General features: G+C 44.3%; 2 protein-coding genes across 2 annotated transcripts in view; one reads left to right on the forward strand and one right to left on the reverse strand.

Annotated features, from left to right (window-relative positions):
• LOC309549119 (uncharacterized protein) overlaps window positions 1-19,098 on the reverse strand; it is a 2,919,967-nt gene that overhangs the window by 2,403,204 nt on the left and 497,665 nt on the right. The window contains exons 8-9 of the mRNA XM_082249156.1: window positions 18,019-18,116; window positions 17,702-17,929 (exon numbers count right to left, since the gene is read on the reverse strand). Coding sequence (XP_082105282.1) covers window positions 17,702-17,929; window positions 18,019-18,116 — 326 coding nt within the window. The remainder of the gene's footprint in view (window positions 1-17,701; window positions 17,930-18,018; window positions 18,117-19,098) is intronic.
• The window catches only part of LOC309549117 (uncharacterized protein), a 4,285,597-nt gene that overhangs the window by 2,292,543 nt on the left and 1,973,956 nt on the right, over window positions 1-19,098 (forward strand).

Raw genomic sequence — 19,098 nt, forward strand, 5'->3', positions numbered from 1 at the left:
CCAAACTGTCTGTTGTTTACCGGGCGCTCGGGTTCGGCACATCACGGATCTGGTGGACAGATTACTGGGTGGGGCTGGGGAAGACCCAGCTGTCATGGTACACGTGGGTACCAATGAAAGTCAGAGGGAGATGAAGAGTCCTAAAAAACGATTTCAGGGACTTAGGAGCTAAGTTGAGGACTAGGACCTCCAAAGTGGTATTTTCAGAAATACTACCTGTACCTCGAGCCACACCAGAGAGGCAGCAGGAGATTAGTAGGGAAGTTAACAAGTGGCTGAGGAGCTGGTGTTTTAAGGAGGGTTTCGGGTTCCTGGAGAACTAGGCCGACTTCTCAGTCGGCTACCGGCTCTTCAGTAGGGACGGATTGCACCTAAATGGGGAGGGTGCAACTGTACTGGGTGAGAAGATGGCCAAAAAGTTAGAGGGGCTTTTAAACTAGGTGATGGGGGGAGGATACAGATGATGAATTAGCCAACGGGGAGCAAGGTTCAGCGGGCACAAATGGGGACATTAGCAGTAGGGTGTTCAGAGTTCCTAAACCCAAGGTGGATATGGGGAAAAATTGCAAGAGCAGCCTAAAAACAACATCAAACTAGGAAATATGCAACCGGAAAAAATTACGAGGTTTGTATACCAATGCTAAAAGCCTTGCCAAAAAGAAGGGAGAGCTGGAGCTGCTGATGTATGAGGAAGACTTAGATTTTGTAGGGATCACAGAGACTTGGTTTGACAGCTCTCATGATTGGCTGGCAACCATTCAGGGGTATTCCCTTTATCTCAGAGATAGAGAAGGTAAAAAAGGGGGAGGGGTATGTCTGTATATTAAGAACAGTGTACAGGTAAATATGAGGGATGATATTAATATTTGAGCTATGGATGAGGTAGAATCCCTATGGGTAGAACTTCAAAGGGAAGGCACTATGGGGAAGGTAATATTGGGCGTATGCTATAGGCCCCCCAACCAGAGGGAGGAGGGGGAGACGGACCTCCTTTCACAGATTGGATTGGCAGGAAGGATGGGAAATGCCATTATAATGGGGGACTTTAATTATCCAGATATAGACTGGGCAGAAGGAACCGCGAATTCAGCCAAGGCTCGGCAGTTCCTAAATGTTTTGCAGGATAATTTCATTGGTCAGATGATGAACGCACCGACAAGAAACAATGTGGTACTAGACCTACTGATTTCCAACAATACAGACCTGATCACGGATATAGAGATATGGGGCAACATAGGAAACAGTGACCATAGGTCAATTAGTTTCAGTATTAATCATATGAACAGGAAACACAAGGGTAATATAAGGACACTGAATTTCAAAAGAGCCAATTTCCCAAAACTGCGCTCTTTGCTAGAAAATATCGAATGGGATAGAACCCTGGGAACAAAGAACACGGAGGAAAAATGGGAGTGCTTCAATCGCATACTTAACAAAGGGATTGGCCAGTGCAGTCCAAAGGAAAATAAATTTAAAAGAGCAAAACTAAACTCTGGGTGGCTAAACTCCAACATAAAAATGCATATTAAAACTAAAGAAAAGGCCTTCAAAAAATACAAGGCTGAGGGGTCATTGGCAGCATTCCAATAGCATAAAGAGTGCAATAAGAAATGTAAAGGCAAAATCAAAGCAGGTAAAATAGAACACGAGAGACATATAGCGGAAGAAAGTAAAAAAAAAACAAGAAATTCTTTAAGTATATAAATAGTAAGAAAGCGAGGCCAGAACACATTGGCCCCATAAAAGATGATGAAGGGAATCTGGCCACAGAGGACAGAGAGAAGGCGGAAGTGCTAAATAATTTTTTCTCTTCAGTCTTCACAAAAGAATTGGGGGGCTACACTATCCCAGCTTGTAATGCTAAATTAAATAATACACCTCAGGAAGTACCGCCATGGCTAACAGAAGATAGACTTAGAACTAAACTAGAGAAACTTAACATAAATAAATCCACTGGACTGGATAGCTTGCACCCAAGGGTTCTTAAAGAGCTCAGCCAGGTGATAGCCAGACCATTATTCTTGATCTTTAAGGATAGTCTACAGACGGGAATGGTGCCAGCTGATTGGAAAAAAGCCAACGTGGTACCAATATTTAAAAAAGGGCCGAGATATATCCCGGGTAACTATAGGTCGGTCAGCCCAACATCAGTAGCCTGCAAAATTTTGGAGGGGATGTTAAGGGACTATATACAAGACTTTAGTAATGAAAACGGTATTATTAGTAGTAATCAGCATGGATTCATGAAAAATCGTTCTTGCCAAACCAATCTATTAACCTTCTACGATGAAGTGAGTTGCCATCTAGATAAAGGAAGGCCTGTGGATGTGGTGTATCTGGATAAAGGAAGGCCTGTGGATGTGGTGTATCTGGATAAAGGAAGGCCTGTGAATGTAGTGTATCTGGATAAAGGAAGGCCTGTGGTGTATCTGGATAAAGGAAGGCCTGTGGATGTGGTGTATCTGGATAAAGGAAGGCCTGTGGATGTGGTGTATCTGGATAAAGGAAGGCCTGTGGATGTGGTGTATCTGGATAAAGGAAGGCCTGTGGATGTGGTGTATCTGGATAAAGGAAGGTCTGTGGATTTGGTGTATCTGGATAAAGGAAGGCCTGTGGATGTGGTGTATCTGGAAAAGGAAGGCCTGTGGATGTGGTGTATCTGGATAAAGGAAGGCCTGTGGATGTGGTGTATCTGGATAAAGGTAAGCCTGTGGATGTGGTGTATTTGGACTTTGTAAAGGCATTTGACACAGTCCCCTACAAACGCTTACTGTACAAACTAAGGTACGTAGGTATGGACCATAGGGTGAGTACCTGGATAGAGAACTGGCTCCAGGGGAGAACCCAGAGAGTGGTGATTAATGGGGAGTACTCGGATAGGGCGGGTCTGGAAAGTGTGGTCCCCCAAGGTTCTGTCCTGGGGCCAATCCTGTTTAATGGATTCATAAATGATCTAGAGGAGGGGATATCTAGCACAATCTCGGTATTTGCGGATGATACTAAACTAAGCATGCCAATATCTTCTATGCAGGATGTGGAAACCTTGCAAGCGGACCTGAACAAAATAATGGGGTGGGCAACTACATGGCAGATGAGGTTTAATGTTGAAAAATGTAAAGTAATGCACTTGGGCGTCAGAAACACGAAAAGCAAGCAACCTCTGGGTGAATCTAAGATAGAAATAAAGAGATTATTCTCCCGCTCTACAAGACTCTGGTCCGGCCACATCTGGAGTATGCTGTCCAGTTCTTGGCACCGGTCCTCAGGAAGGATGTGCTGGAACTGGAAAGAGTCCAGAGAAGGGCAACAAAAATAATTAGGGGAATGGAGGACATCAGCTATGAGGAAAGACTACAAGCACTGAACTTATTCTCTCTGGAGAAGAGACGATTGAGGGGGGATATGATATTAATGTACAAATACTGTACCGGTGGTGACCCTAGCATAAAGAACAAACTTTTCAGAGAAAGGGAATACAATAAGACACGTGGCCACTCACTAAAACTAGAGGAAAAGCGGTTTCACCTTAACCACTTCCATACAGAGCAGTTACACCCCCTTCCTGCCCAGACCAATTTTCAGCTTTCAGCGCTCTCACACTTTGAATGAGAATTGCTCAGTCATGCTACTTTGTAACTAAACAAAATTGTTATCATTTTTTTTCACACAACTAGAGCTTTCTTTTGGTGGTATTTGATCACAACTGGGTTTTTTGTGATATAAGCAAAAAAATAGCAAAAATTGTGAAAAAAAAACTTTTTTTTTAGTTTCGATTAAAAATGTTTGCAAAAAAATAATTTTTCGTCACATATTTTGGCCAAAAAGTATACTGCTACTTATCCCTGGTAAAAAAAATAACCCAAATTAGTGTATATTATTTAGTCTGTGTGAAAGTTATTGAATCTAGAAGCTATGGTACCAATTACTGAAAATTGATCACACCTGATGTACTAACGGCCTATCTCCTTTCTTGAGGCCCTAAAATGTCACAACAGTACAAATACCCACCAAATGACCCATTTTTGGAAAGTAGACAGTCCAAGGTATTTAGTAAGAGGCATGGTGAGTTTTTTGAAGTTTTATTTTTTTCCCACAATTCTTGGGAAAATGAAAAAAATATATATTTTTTTTCTTTTTTTTCCCACAAAGTTGTCACTTTATAAACTATTTCTAACACATAGCATGTACACAGCAAAGATGACACCCCAAAATACATTCTGCCACTCCTCCTGAGTATGGTGATACCACATGTGTGAGATTTTTACACAGCCTGGTCACATACAGAGGCCCAACATCCAAGGAGCACCTTCAGGCGTTCAAGGAGCATAAATACACATATAACTTTATGACTACATATCACACTTTTGAAGGCCCTGACTGGCCAGGACAATGAAAACGCCCACAAAATGACCCCATTTTGTAAAGCAAACACCCCAGCGTATATTCTATGAGGCATTATAAGTCTTTTGAACATGTCATTTTTTTCCACAAATTTTTGGAAAATGTGGGAATAAATGAAAACCTATTTTTTTTTACACAAAGTTGTCAATTTATATGATATTTCTAACACATAGCATGTACATAGCAAAAATGACACCCCAAAATACATTCTAATACTCCTTCTGAGTATGACGATACCATGTGAGACTTTTACACCGCCTGGCCATAAACAGTGACCCAACATCCAAGTAGACACCTTCAGACGTTCTAGGAGCATGCATTTTACATCTAATTTCCTGACAACCTATTACATTTTTGAAGGCCCTACACATTTCTAACACAAAGCATGTACATACCAATTACACCCCAAAATATATTCTGCTGAGCAAAGGGTAAACAAAAGATTACCTGTGGTTTTAGTAGTGGTCCACAGAGGAGGGCATCCAGGTAGAAGGCAGGGATGTGGTCAGTGACAGCAAAAGCAATCGAATGGTCAGTGACAGCAAAAGCAATCGAACAGGCAGCAGTCAGAAATACTGTCCATAGTCATTACAGGCAGCAGGCAAAAATATTGTCCATTAAAAAAGAATAGCGCACACATGCAAAAGAAATGACTATCAAATATGGAGACAATCCATAAATAAAAATGGGGATTTAGTCCCACCATATGGCTATATCGTGCTCAAGCCCACCACTGCGTCAAAGTACCCCATTATCAGTGGGTCCTACACTATCCATAAAAAAGGGGTGAATCCAGCCTCTCTAACCCTTGGAGATAATACTCCTTGCTGGGATACATGTGCTAATGCACTACAAAGGACTCCTCCTATATCTACTTGATAGTGGACTCTGATAGAGATGAATAAGCGACATATCCAGTCGTGAAACGCGTCCACCTATTGTCCTGCAATCACAGTGTGTACCTGTACCTGCCATTTGGTTGATGTGGAATAAAGATACTCCTTTCCTTGAAAATCCATCAGAAGTGCGGTCATTCTTTCTTGTCTGAAGTGCACTCCTCAACCCATCCAGCAGTGCCCGTATTTAGGCTATATCTTCCCGGATCGCGGACGTCCAACCACTGCGGCCTACTCAGGTACTGGACCCTCCCGCACACCGCGCTCAATTTACACACACCCCGGAGGCCGGGCGCGGTAAGAATTCACATCCGCGCCCCCTACATACAGAAAAAAACCCCCTGGAGAGGGGAACTGCCTGCCCGAACGGATTGCTACCCATCCAGGAGAGCAAGGACTAACCCTGAGGCCAGCCACCTCTGAAAACCGCGGCCTTGCTTAATCAGTGACACGATACCGCCAGAGGAACCCAGTAAACTGAGCATTCCCAGACCCCCAAGTCTTTTCACAGGCTCTCCTCACTGCTGGGACTGCATTTATCATACACCTGAGACCCCTAAAATCGAATTAAGGCCGGCAGTGACCACCAGCTTGATACACTCGCCATTTTGTCATATTGCTGCAACAAGTTTTTTTTTAACCCATTACATTAGGCTCCACGCACTAATACCTGAATTGACTGCTCGCACTGGCATGCACTGTGCTTCCCTTACTTATATAGTGTACCTGCTGATAATTTAATGGCGGCCTAAAACACTAGCCCTGACTCACGAGGGTTCACAATACGCTATTTACAGGGACTTTACAGATCTATAATGGGGAAGCCTGAACGTAGCAACTCAGCCACGCGCTCCCGCTCACCCCACAACAACGCACCACAGCAAGCACGCAGTATTCCTGACCTCTTCAAATCACAATCCCGAGACATGGAAACTACTCCACAACCACCGAACGACCCCCGCCACCCAGAACACGATGGAGTCCTTTCTTACGTCCAAATACTCGCAAAACCACCCCCAGCCACTACTCCAAGTCTGGATGATCTGAAAGCAGTAGCGGGCAACATTAAAGACACTCTATCCGCAGCCATATCTGCAGCGGTCTCTGACCTTAAAAAGACATCCAAGCCATTACCACCAGAGTGGAGGCAGTGGAAGAGACCACAGCTCGCGATGAAACAAATATCCAAGAGATGAGAAACCATGGCGAAACCCATACTCAATACCTCAGAGACATACATCTCGAAGATTTAGACAACAGAGGTAGACGTCAAAACAGCAGAATTCGGGGCTTACCAGAATCAGTTGAACAAGGAAGTCTGCGCCATAGAGTTACTGCCATATTCATCGACCTGTTAGGCAGACCTCATGAGGCCAACATAGAATTCGAACGGCTACACAGAGCTCTCAGGTCTAGAGGCCCCCCCGAGATGTCATATGTTGTATCGTGAATTTCAGAATCAAAGAGGAAATCTTATCTAGAGCACGGCAAAGAGGTCACATTCAACACCAGGATGCAGAAATAAGCTGTTTCAAGACCTATCCCCAATCTACACTACAACAGCGTAGAAACCTGAGACCCCTACTGGATATACTAAGAGAACGAGAGATACCCTATAAATGGAGGTTCCCCTTCTGTCTAATTGCAGGCCACACTGGCAGAACAGCATCACAGAGCGCCTGAAGACCTACATTCTTTCTGTGAAACTCTGCGAATTCCCCTGATTGACATACCAAATTGGTACGCTGACCTCAGACTTCCTCACATCCTGGAAGCGGAACCAATGGATTTACATCAACATGGGAACCCTTCTGATTCCAGAAGGTGCAGACTGAACCAGCACAAATCTCCGCCTCCAGAAAATAGATGTCCACCCGGAAGGAGCAGCATGCCCTCTTCCCCGGCTCACCGCAAAGCCAGACACGAATAATAATATCTATACTGGATAACTCTCCTTTGAGACTTTCTTAATCCGACACACCTTTTTCCATAAACAGAAGGATGATAGGACTACCATACCTCTCCTACTCGCAACATCTTCAGCTACCTTCACCTCTCTACACCAATTCACCTCATTCCTTGGAACTGCATAACGGTGACTACAACATCCATGTTTTGCACTCTACAAGTTCATGGTTCAGGGTCAATAGACCCCTTTAAGCTCTGATCTACACATACTTTGTGTTGCGATCATCGCTAAACACGTTTATATGATTAAATAAATGAAGACGGAGAGAGAAAAGAAGACCTGAAAGGACACCCTACAAGAATTTAGGGGGGAGGTTTTTTTTTTTTCATGCGTTTCCACCACCTGATCTCATTGTTCTTATGCTAATCTGGGAACAATTCTTTTTTTTTGCCTTCATTTCCAGGTAAACTCTGTTCAAGTAAATATACACCAGCACACACATATATACCTATGTGGTGGTGCCCCCCCCCCTTTTTTTTTTTTCTTGCACTCCCTCAAGTGTGCACTTGTTTTGGGTGCCCACGCCTTACCCATTATATCAATAACATTTTTGGATTTTATTTTTTGTTAATTGCAACCTCTCTGATAGAAAAGTTATTAACCGTGGTTTAACCTGTTATATAACTCTGTTGGTTATACACTGTTTCAGATCAGCCCAAGGAAAATAATACCTTCATAAACTGCAATTCAGTTGACTGTTTAACAAAGGTGAATGCGAACAACTTATCCGGTACGTGTCTTACTGTTTATATACAAATAATTTTTTAGTTCCTTAACCACCTCCCACCCAGCCACTGTACATATACGGCCGGGTGGGAGTCTCGTCCTTCTGATCTGACGTTCCGGAACGTCCTTCAGAAGGTGCGGGCACGCGCAGCGGCGCAATCTCGATGTGCCTGTGTCCCTCGGACACAGAGCAACAAGATGCGGCAGGAGGGCCCTGTGATTGGCCCTCCTGATCACATGACGGCTGTGTCCAATCACAGCTGTCATGTAATGTAAACGGCTTCGATCTCTTCTCCTCCTGACAGATCCTGTCAGTGAGGAGAAGAAGAGAGGATCTGTACTGCAGCCGGTGGGATCAGTGAGTATTTCTAATCACTCACTGATCACAGGGGGGGGTCTGTGCTGGTAATCAGAACATTGATTACCAGTGCAGCCCTGGGGGGGGGGGGTGCCACTAGAGCCACCAGGGATGCCCACCCATGACCACCAGGGATGCCCACCATGGCCACCAGGGATGGCAAACAGAGCTCAGAGAGCCTGCCAGTGGTGCCCTCCCTATCAGTGCTGCCCACCAATGCCATCTATCAGTGCTGCCCACCAGTGCCCGTTATTGCCATTTATCAGTGCCACCCACCAGTGCCCATTATTGCCCACCAGTGCTGCCTATCAGTGCTCATCAGTGCCGCCCATCAGTGCCCATCAGTGCCGCCGATCAGTGCCCATCAGCGCTGCCTATCAGTGCCCACCAATGCTGCATATCAGTGCTATCAGTGCCACATATCAGTGCCCATCAGTGCTGCATATCAGTGCTACCTATCAGTGCCCATCAGTGCTGCATATCAGTGCCACCCCAGCAGTACCACCCCAGCAGTGTCTCCTCATCATTGCCCATCAGTGCGGCGTCATCAGTGATCATCAGTGCAGGAAAAAACTTATCTATTTACAAAATTTTATAACCTAAACAAAAAAAATTTTTTTTTTCCAAACTTTTCGGTATTTTTTTATTTGTGCTACCAAAAAAGAGAAAACCTGGCAGTGATCAAATACTACCAAAAGAAAGCTCTATTTGTGGGGAAAAATGACACAAATTTGGTTTAGGTACAGTGTTGCATGACCGCGCAATTGTCATTCAAAATGCAACAGCGCTAAAAGCTGAAAATTGGCCTGGGAAGGAAGGGGGTTTAAGTGCCCAGTATTGAGGTAGTTAATTACCACCACATTTCCTCTTTCTCTGAACCTTTAAAATAGAATTATTGGCCTCTTCATTTCCCTCCCCATTATCTCGGGCCCTTCAGACTCAAGTCCCATGTTTTAACAAAATCATTGAATTACGCATCACTATCCCCTGTATTCTCCTTCCTTAAAGAACCCAAGTACGTCCAGGCGTCAGCGTACGCACAAACTACGTTGTACACATAGTTGAGTGACTCACTCTGATCTAGGTCACCCCCCATTTCTTCATCACCTGACTATAGGTGTTAAAGTTACCCGGCACCTCAAAGTTATACCTGATTACAGGCGAGTTAGCTGGTCTACACTCGCGGTCGGATTCACCACCCTTCTAATTCCTCTCACATAGAGTCCTCTTCCCCCTCTGTAACATTCGAATCGGATTGTTTTCTGCTCTGATTTTCACTACCATCCCTACGCAACCTCTTTTTTTATCCTTCACTGACATCTCTCTTCTCTATTTCCTCTCCCCTTCTCATCACCTTTGCCTTTCCCTCCCCCCCTTTTTTTTTTTTTTTAATTTATCCTTACCCCTCTCTCCCACAAATGACTAAACCAAATAACACAAAAACTTGTCCTCAGCTCAAACTGGTCTCCTTAAACGTAAAGGGACTTAATATTCCCGAAAGAAGATCTCAACTCCTTGCTTACATGAAAAAACTTCATGTGGACGTTGTGTTCTTACAAGAGACACACTTTAGAACAGACAGTATTCCTAAATTAGGCAATCATAACTTTCCCACAGTCTACCATTCTACCAACAGTGAGAGTAAAACAAAAGGAGTATCCTCATTTCCAAACATACACCGCTAACAATTGACGATTCATTGATAGATGTTAACGGACGTTATATCTGCCTTAAAGGCACCCTCTGGGGGACACCTATAACGTTGGCCAATATATGCAGCCCTAATGCTTCTCAAGTCAGTTTATTTAATAATATTGCCAGTGAACTTGCATCCTTCCAAAAAGGAATGTTGATACTGGGTGGTGATTTCAACATAGCGTTAAATCCCGTAGAGGATACCTCCACAGGCACATCTTCCTTACCATATCGCGCACTACACAGAATCAAATTGTGACTTCAGCAACTCCTACTTCACGACTCTTGGCGTACACTATACCCTAAAGAAAAAGATTATACATTTTTCTCATTTCCACATAACAGGTACTCCAGACTGGATTACTTTTGGGTATCTAAAAAGGACCTCCAGTATATCACAGCGGCCTCAATAGAACCCATGTTCTTTTCTGACCATAACCCTATAATGCTTTCTCTAGAATTTCCATACCAATGCAATGCTCATAAAATGTGGCAGCTAGACGCATCTCTACTGACTGACTTACAAAACATTCTAACTCTGAAATCCCGCTTGTCAGACTTTTTTCAGATTAATAAAACGCCAGAAGTGTCGCCTCTCATGCAGTGGGAGACACACAAATGCTACATTAGGGGTTCATTGATCGCTATGGCTTCAGCCAGGAAAAAAGCCAGACAGGCGAAGATAACAAATCTCTCAAATAAAATTAAAGAACTAGAGAATCTACACAAACGATCCCAACTCCAGAGAACCCTAGAAGAACTATCCTCCACACAGGCTCTCCTGTTAGATGAACTTAAACAAACCACTAAACGCAACTACATTCTATCCCAGATACTCGTCTATGAAATGAGTAACAAAAGCGGGAAACTATTGGCAAATGCACTGAGAGATGGAAGAGCTGCCTTTACGATCAGAGAACTCAAAACCTCCAATGGAATTTCTTTAACAAAAAACAAAGACATAGCTGATCACCTGGCAGACTTCTACTCCAAATTGTATAACTTACCCCCAGAAAACAAATTACCTGACGAAAATAGAACTCGCTCTCAAATCATAGAGGAATTTCTTCAACAATACGCCCCTTCGCCAATATCGAAACTCCAAGCCCAAACACTAGATGCCCCCATTTCATCAATGGAACTCGATCTATCACTCAAACACATGAAACCGGGGAAGAGTCCAGGTCCTGATGGCCTTTCAGTAGCTTACTACAAACCCTTTTCTGACATACTCACCAAGCCATTCCTTCAAGCATTCAACCCTTTTGTCCGATAGTCATCCCGCGTGAACAAACATCCTGGAAGCCCACATAATGGTGATCCATAAACCAGATAAGGACCATACGCAAGCCTCAAGTTACAGACCCATCTCGTTACTAAATGTGGATATCAAAATATACGCCAAAATCTTAGCTAATTGCCTCCTCCCAATCATCCTTCACATCATTTCGACAGACCAAGTAGGTTTCATCCCAGGCAGAGAAGCAAGGGACAACACCCTAAAAGCAATCAATATACATCATTGGCTATCCAAATCAAACCAGAAGGGAATGTTTCTTTCTTTAGATGCCGAGAAGGCATTTGACAGGTTGGCCTGGGACTATCTAGCGGCTGTCTTCATCAGTTTCGTTCTTGCATTGTACAATGGTCCCCAGGCTAAAGTAAGGGCTAATGGCCTCCTGTCAAGCACCTCCTCCATTCATAATGGCACCTGTCAGGGTTGTCCGCTGTCTCCAATCTTATTTGTCCTAACTCTCGAACCCTTCTCAATCGCATCCGCACAAATGTTAGTATAAAAGGAGTAGAGATAGCAAATCATCACTACAAACTGGCCGCATTTGCAGATGATATATTACTCTTTTTGACCTCCCCGCACATATCAATCCCGAACCTCTTGGCAGATATGCGCCTCTTTCAATTCATGTCCCATTTTAAAATTAATTTTGAAAAATCTCACGCACTCAATATATCCTTAACCCGGGAGGAGATCAATAGCTGTAAAAATAACTTCCCATTTCTTTGGAAAGTGGATGCAATTACATACCTGGGTATTCACCTCCCTGCCAACTTAAATGATCTCTATATGCTTAATTTCACCCCCACACTACAAACCATTGCCCAAGACCTTAAAAAATGGAAAAACCCCATTTTTTCATGGATTGGCAGGGTGGCAATCCTCAAAATGAATGTGCTCCCTCATCTCCTCTATCTCCTACAAACCGTCCCCATTAAACTACCGCAGACTTTCTTCCAAACTTACAGACGTTTATGCTCTTCCTTCCTATGGAACCAAAAAAGCCCCAGACTTAGTCATGCATTCCTCACTTTGCCAAAATTGAAAGCAGGCATCGCTCTTCCTGATCTACAGAAGTACTATTGGGCTTGCCATATCTCCAGAATCGTAGACTGGAACATCCACCGCTCTACCAAGGATTGGATAGACCTGGAAGATTCCTTCTCCTCTATCCGCTTAAGCTCTGCTCCATGGTTACGTAAATCACACGTGCCCAAGACTCTCTCTGATCACCCATTGATAGGCCCCACATTACAAAGCTTTAGAGAAACATGCACTAAATTTAATATATCAGAATCCCCTATGACCCCATTACACGGCAACCCTGAATTCCCTCCTGGTCTAGAAGGTAGACTCATAAGCAAAGACAGCCCCAGCCCAGATATAAGTATCCATCAAATCACTCAATCAGGTAAGCTACTCTCACTAACCCAAATACTTTCCAAATGGAACGACTCCAAAATAAACTTTTGGTCCTACATGCAAACCAAACACTTTGTTGAAACTCTTAAATGCGAAACCACTGTACATAGACCTCTGACACCTTTTGAACGTTTATGCTCGATGAGTTCACCCCAACGACATATAATATCTTCAGTTTACAACATGTTATGGGATAACTACCAACCTGACTCAGGGAAAGCACAAAAAACGTGGTCAAAAGACTTGAACTTAGACATTTCAGCAGAACAGTGGGAACATATTCACCATTGTACGCACAAAAGTTCACAAAACGTAACAATCCAGGAGAGTAGCTATAAGGTAATGTCCAGATGGTACAGAACCCCAGCTTTGCTACATAAGTTCAATGCAGACATTTCTGATAAATGCTGGTGTTGTAACCAGGCAACTGGATCATTACTACATTATTTATGGGAATGCCCAGCTATTCAACCATTCTGGGAGAAAGTACACGAAAATTTAGTCAAGATCACTACAAATGAACTGGAATTCAAACCTGAAGTTTACCTCCTACACTTCTCACAAACTTTAGTGAGATCTCATGCCAAATCACTATCAAAAATCTTGATCAATGCGGCCAGAATGTGTATTCCGGTACTTTGGGGCTCCACTCAAACCCCCTCACTCCAATCTTGGTTCAAGCGAGTGAATAAAATTGCTGAGATGGAACAATTGATAGCTACGGCAAAAGATACCACTCCCAAATATATTTCCACTTGGGCTACCTGGATCTATTTCCAATCGACTGACGAATACCGCTCAGTGATGAGTCCATCTCATTGATCTAACCTTTCTATCTCCCCTTGCCTCTAACTGGTAGACAAATACTGTGGTAACTAGACACTTGGACATGCTCAGACAAACATTTCTTAAATCGCTTAATTTGTCAGGAACTCCTATAAAACGACTGATCTAAAGACAAAACATATACCCGATTAAGCTCACCCCCCGTCCCTTTCCCCGGCCCCTCCTAGGGTTTTTTTTTTTCTCCTCCACCCTCTGCTTGCTCCTTAACCTCGCTCCCCCTCTCTATTTCCCCAGTTTCATCCTTTTTCTCCATCTTCTCCTCCCCTCTACCGATGCGCAATTCTTCACTACCCCATTCTTACTCAACAACATATCGCTAGAATTATTGCACCCCCTCCAGTCCCCCCCTTTTATGGGATAAAATCAAAAGTGCTTTCATGTCTATACCCACCTATTTTTCATGTCCCACCTCAACACTTGAGTTCTACCTTTATACACGTTCATCTCCTTGAGTTCTGAGTTGCAGCTTTTTGGATACGTTTTTGGCATTCTACCTATTCAAAACTACATAAACGCAAAAAGATTTACGCTACAAATGTTTGTTATTAATACGTTTGTACTTTTTTTTTGAACTGTTAACTTGGAACGTACGTATTTACGACTACGATGCATCTGTACTCCTTTGTCTTTTCTTATACTCAATAAACATTATGGAATAAAAAAAAAAAAAAGATCAGTCCAAGTGGCAGGCAAAAAGCGTGGTCGATTAGCAGGCCGAGGTCGGTACACTTCGAAGTCAGAAACTTGGTTTAAAACGGCAGGCAAAGGCATAATCGGTAAACAGGCCGAGGTCGGTGCACGTGGATGTCAGAAACTTGGTTTTTAAAACGCCGGGCAAATGCATTGTCAGTAAACAGGCCAGGGTCAGGAAACGTGGAAGGTAGAAACATGGTAGCAGGCAAATGATCTGGACAGGTATTTCACAATGGGAAATGGCAGTCTTAAAAATAAGGGGATCTAAAATCTTACAGCTGTATGGTAAATTTTGAAGCAATCTCCGATGCATAGGCCAGGTTGGGAGGGACAATCGGGAAAATAAAAACTAGTGTCTCTTCTAATTCCATTTCTGCTGCACACACGACATCTCTTTTGGCTCCTTCTTCCTGATTCTGTGGGGGGAATGCTATAGGGAAAATGTAGCTTGTGAAGTCTACTCACACAATCAGAGCGAATGCTTGCTGGGGCCGGTCCTTGTTGGTAAATTAGGACAGTGATAATGTCTTCAATGTAATTGAGGTAGGTGGTGTGTTGGTTTCCTGGTGATTTTTGATGGCAGACAAACTAACTGTACATGGCCATATGATACAGGTGAAATGCAACTTTTTTATACCAGTAACGGGACTTTCGGGTTGATAAATAGGGTTGCAGCATCTGATCATTGATGAAATGATTGAACACAGCCGATCTCGTGTTAAACAGCCAATTTTATTGGCTGTTTACCCTGATTGGGTATGCGCTGTGTCCAAGGGACACACTACATGCCCAATCGCCGAGGTGTGTGCACTTGGGAGCGGGCGCCAGCTGCTTTTCCTGCCCGCCGTTATATGACGTCGGGTCAGGATAACTGAACCACAATCCCGCCGTCAATTTGTAATATCGCGGGCAGGAAGTGGTTAAGACAAGCTGTAACTTCAGATCCCCGTCCCCTTTTTTCTGACTGCTCAGACAAACTGTCTAAATTCTGGACTTTGAACAGATGTAAAGAAGAGAGGAATGCAGATGAAGGGGTACAACTTATGTAGGAGGATTTGTTTCATCTCTGTGTATCACCTGAGGCCAGTCACTTCACTGGGTATATGGAGGGTTTACACCCACTCTAAATGTTCACATGAGACAAGATGCAGAGGTCCCACACCGCTGCCTCCCATCTCCTGAGACTGCACTCAGTGACTTGGGTGTGAGACTATACAGACATATCCCTCCACCCAGCACAGCCAGCAAATAACAGAGCAAGTAACCCCGGGAGAATTCTTCTGTTAGAGATCTTACTAGACCCGGGCATGGGGCAGAAGACTCAAAGCACATACCCCAGGTGCCTAGCTCTAGTACCTCCTATGGTGAAATACATAAATTGTGTCTGCAGCACAGAGAAGGAAGATTATCTGAGAGAAATACAGGAATACAGGACAGGGAACACAGCTCAGGAAAGTGACCAGGGGATTACAGGCTGATATCACCCCGCCCTACTCTGGACCAATCAGTGAGCAGTATGGGTGGAGGAATGTATTCAGTGTTAATGACCCACCTGTGCTGATCTCTGTAGGAGTGTCCTCCTCTATAAATGTCCCCGTTATTCCATCCTCCTCCATAGACTGCTGATCACCCCTCACATACCTCTCTTCTTCTTCTGCTTTAACCTCAAATTCTATATCGATTGGATCTCCACTCTAAATCAAGAAAATGAAAGAATATCATCTGTAAAATATAAGCTTTATTATTAGGGATGCACCAAAATTATCGGCCGAAAATGAGCCTATCTCATTTCGGCCGATAATGGGTTAACAGTGCCGAAATTAATATGGCCGCCGTGAGGAAGGAGGAGGGCGCAGCGCAGGGCAGGTCTTAAAAGTCCCGCCTCTGGCCGGCCGCCCGCCTCTCAATGACGTCCCTACTACTATGATCTCTGCATTAATGAAGGGACATACCAGGCGGGAGGGCGGGGCAAGCGGCCGCTAATACATAGAACTATGTGATCCTTCCTGTCAGCTCAGCGGGACTGTGACTGTGTGTGAATGAGATCTCACCTGACACCAGGCGGGGGGAGCGGCCGCTAATAACTATAACTATGTGAGCCCTTCACTTTCTTGTCAGGCATGCATCTCCGCTGACAGGGAAGTGAAGCTCTCACATAGTTATAGTCATTAGCGGCCGCTCCCCCCGCCCGGTGTCAGGTCAGATCAGATCTCATTCACACACAGTCACAGTCCCGCTGAGCTGACAGGAAGGATCACATAGTTCTATCTATTAGCGGCCGCTCGCCCCGCCCTCCCGCCCGGACTGTCAGGGAATTGAAGAGAAGTGAAGGGCTCACATAGTGACAGATATTAGCGCCGCACGCCCGCCCGGTGTGTCAGTTCATTCATGGACAGATCGTAGTAGTAGTGACATCACTGGGAGGCGGGCGGGCGGGCGGGCGGCCAGAGGCGGGACTTTTGAATAATGGACACAGTGACCGGAGGAGCTGAGTGAGTAGGAGAGGGATGCTGAGGCTGATGCGGGGGGGGGGGGGGTGATAGCTGAGGCAGCTTACCATTGGTATTTGTATTAATTATGCAGCATGAGGGGGTTAATGTATTGTCACTGCTGCATTAGTGACCGACCAGTGGCAGTTAATTGACCCCTTTGTGCTGCATTAGTGCAACCAGTATCAGTGCAACCAGTGTTAATTAACACTGATACTGGTTGCACTAATGCAGCACAAAGGGGTTAATTAACTGCCACTGGTCGGTCACTAATGCAGCAGTGGCAATACATTAACCCCCTCATGCTGCATAATTAATACAAATACCATTGGTAATTAAATTAACCTATTGCCAACCCGTCACAGTACATATACTGTGATAGGGTGGCAGCGACCGGTGTTCGTCACTGCCTGTTTTTTGGCGTATGCCCCTCTTCTATCTATTTTAAAATCAATGGGGGGGAAAAAGTCATTTTCGGTTTCGGTTTTCGGCCAATGGCATCCTGCATTTTCGGTTTCAGCCCAAAATTTTCATTTCGGTGCATCCCTATTTATTATTGTGACATCACATAAAAATCCACACACTGTCTCCATGAGTTTGTGTTTTATAATCTCTGTCTCACCAACCTTGTAACATTGAGGGATGGTGTGATCTTCCTGTGTGGAATCCCGGGAATACAGAGGACGGGGACATCTCTCTGGTGGGTTCCTGGTATTAGGTGGCTCCATCATATCCTTGTGTCCTTCTGAAAACTCCTCCATCACTCCATACTCCTCATCCTCCTCTTTATACTCTTCTTTAACATCAATATTATCATCTCCGAGGATTCCACTCTGAATATATAATAAAACATTCATTGTAACAAACATGCTGTATATAAATCAGAACTACCAATAATTGTCAATCATCTACCTGATGATGGTGAGGGATGGTGTGACCTTCCTGTGTGGAATCCCGGGAATACAGAGGACGGGGACATCTCTCTGGTGGGTTTCTGTAGCTGGATGACTCCACCATGGTGTCCTGGTACAGATCTTTGTGTTCTTTTAGAATCTCTGACTCCTCCATCACCCCATCCTCATCATCCTCCTCTTTTATCTCTTCTTTAACCTCAACTTTAGAATCTCTCAGGTTTCCACTCTGAATATATAATAAAAATGACATCAATGGTAACAATGCAGATAATGTACAGATCCTAATGATACTATCAGTGATCGTTCCTCATCTACCTGATGATGGTGGGGGATGGTGTGACCTTCCTGTGTGGAATCCCGGGAATACAGAGGACGGGGACATCTCTCTGGTGGGTTCCCATTACTGGATCCATCTGTAGGAAACACACACACTGACTGAATACATTGTTTCTATGTGTTTATCAGATGATGGGGGATCTAGGTGGATCCTCCGTACTGCTCTCTCCTTTACAATAAAGTCTCCTCTTACCCGGTGATGTGAGGGGCGGCTGATTCTCCATCATGACGTCCTTGTAGAGATCCTTGTGTCCTTCTAAATACTCCCACTCCTCCATGGAGAAATAGACAGTGACATCCTGACACCTTATAGGAACCTGACACACACAATGATACAGTCACCATCCAGACACATCCCTTGTCTGTTACTGGATAATGTCCCAGAATTCCCAGCACCGCTCACCTCTCCTCGATGATCTCTCTGGTGACTTCTAGAATCTTCTTTGTATTTCCCTATTCTATCAGGGAGGGAGGTGGAGGCAATGTGATGGTCATGTGATCTCCAGACTTCACAGGAGGAAAACTCTAGATCTGAACACAAATAGTAAAATCAAATGAAATTCCCAGAATCCTCCTCACCTCACCATTCAGGTTTCCATTTGATTAAAGCCCCACCTCAGACTGAGGTATAATTTACCCACACAGGACCCCCACACTGCGCAGGGTAAAAGCTTGTTGCAGGCTTTCTGACATCATTACATACAACGCAGGACCAACAGACCCACTTTGCTAATGAGGATGCCAAGGGTCCGCCCACATCCTAAGAGCATGAGAAACAAAAGCCAGATGGATGGACATTGGGGGAGGAGCTGTGAGGTCAGTGTGATATCATCAGACATATAGACTCTGACCGGAGGGACATTTGGATGGGGAGATTTGAGGGGCCTTCTATATGAGTCTCCTGTGCAAACCAAATCATTGTTCCCGGGTGCGTTCCACTTCTCCTAAATTGAAGAGTGAACTTTGACCTTTACCATACAGAGATCTGTCAGGAAACTGTGAAAGTAATCTCTAATGTGAGCAGGTGATGTGCGGAGGAACGGAGTGTAAATAGCAGAC

This window comes from Pelophylax lessonae (assembly GCF_965119305.1).
Source record: "Pelophylax lessonae genome assembly, chromosome: 3".
Lineage (NCBI taxonomy): Eukaryota > Metazoa > Chordata > Amphibia > Anura > Ranidae > Pelophylax > Pelophylax lessonae.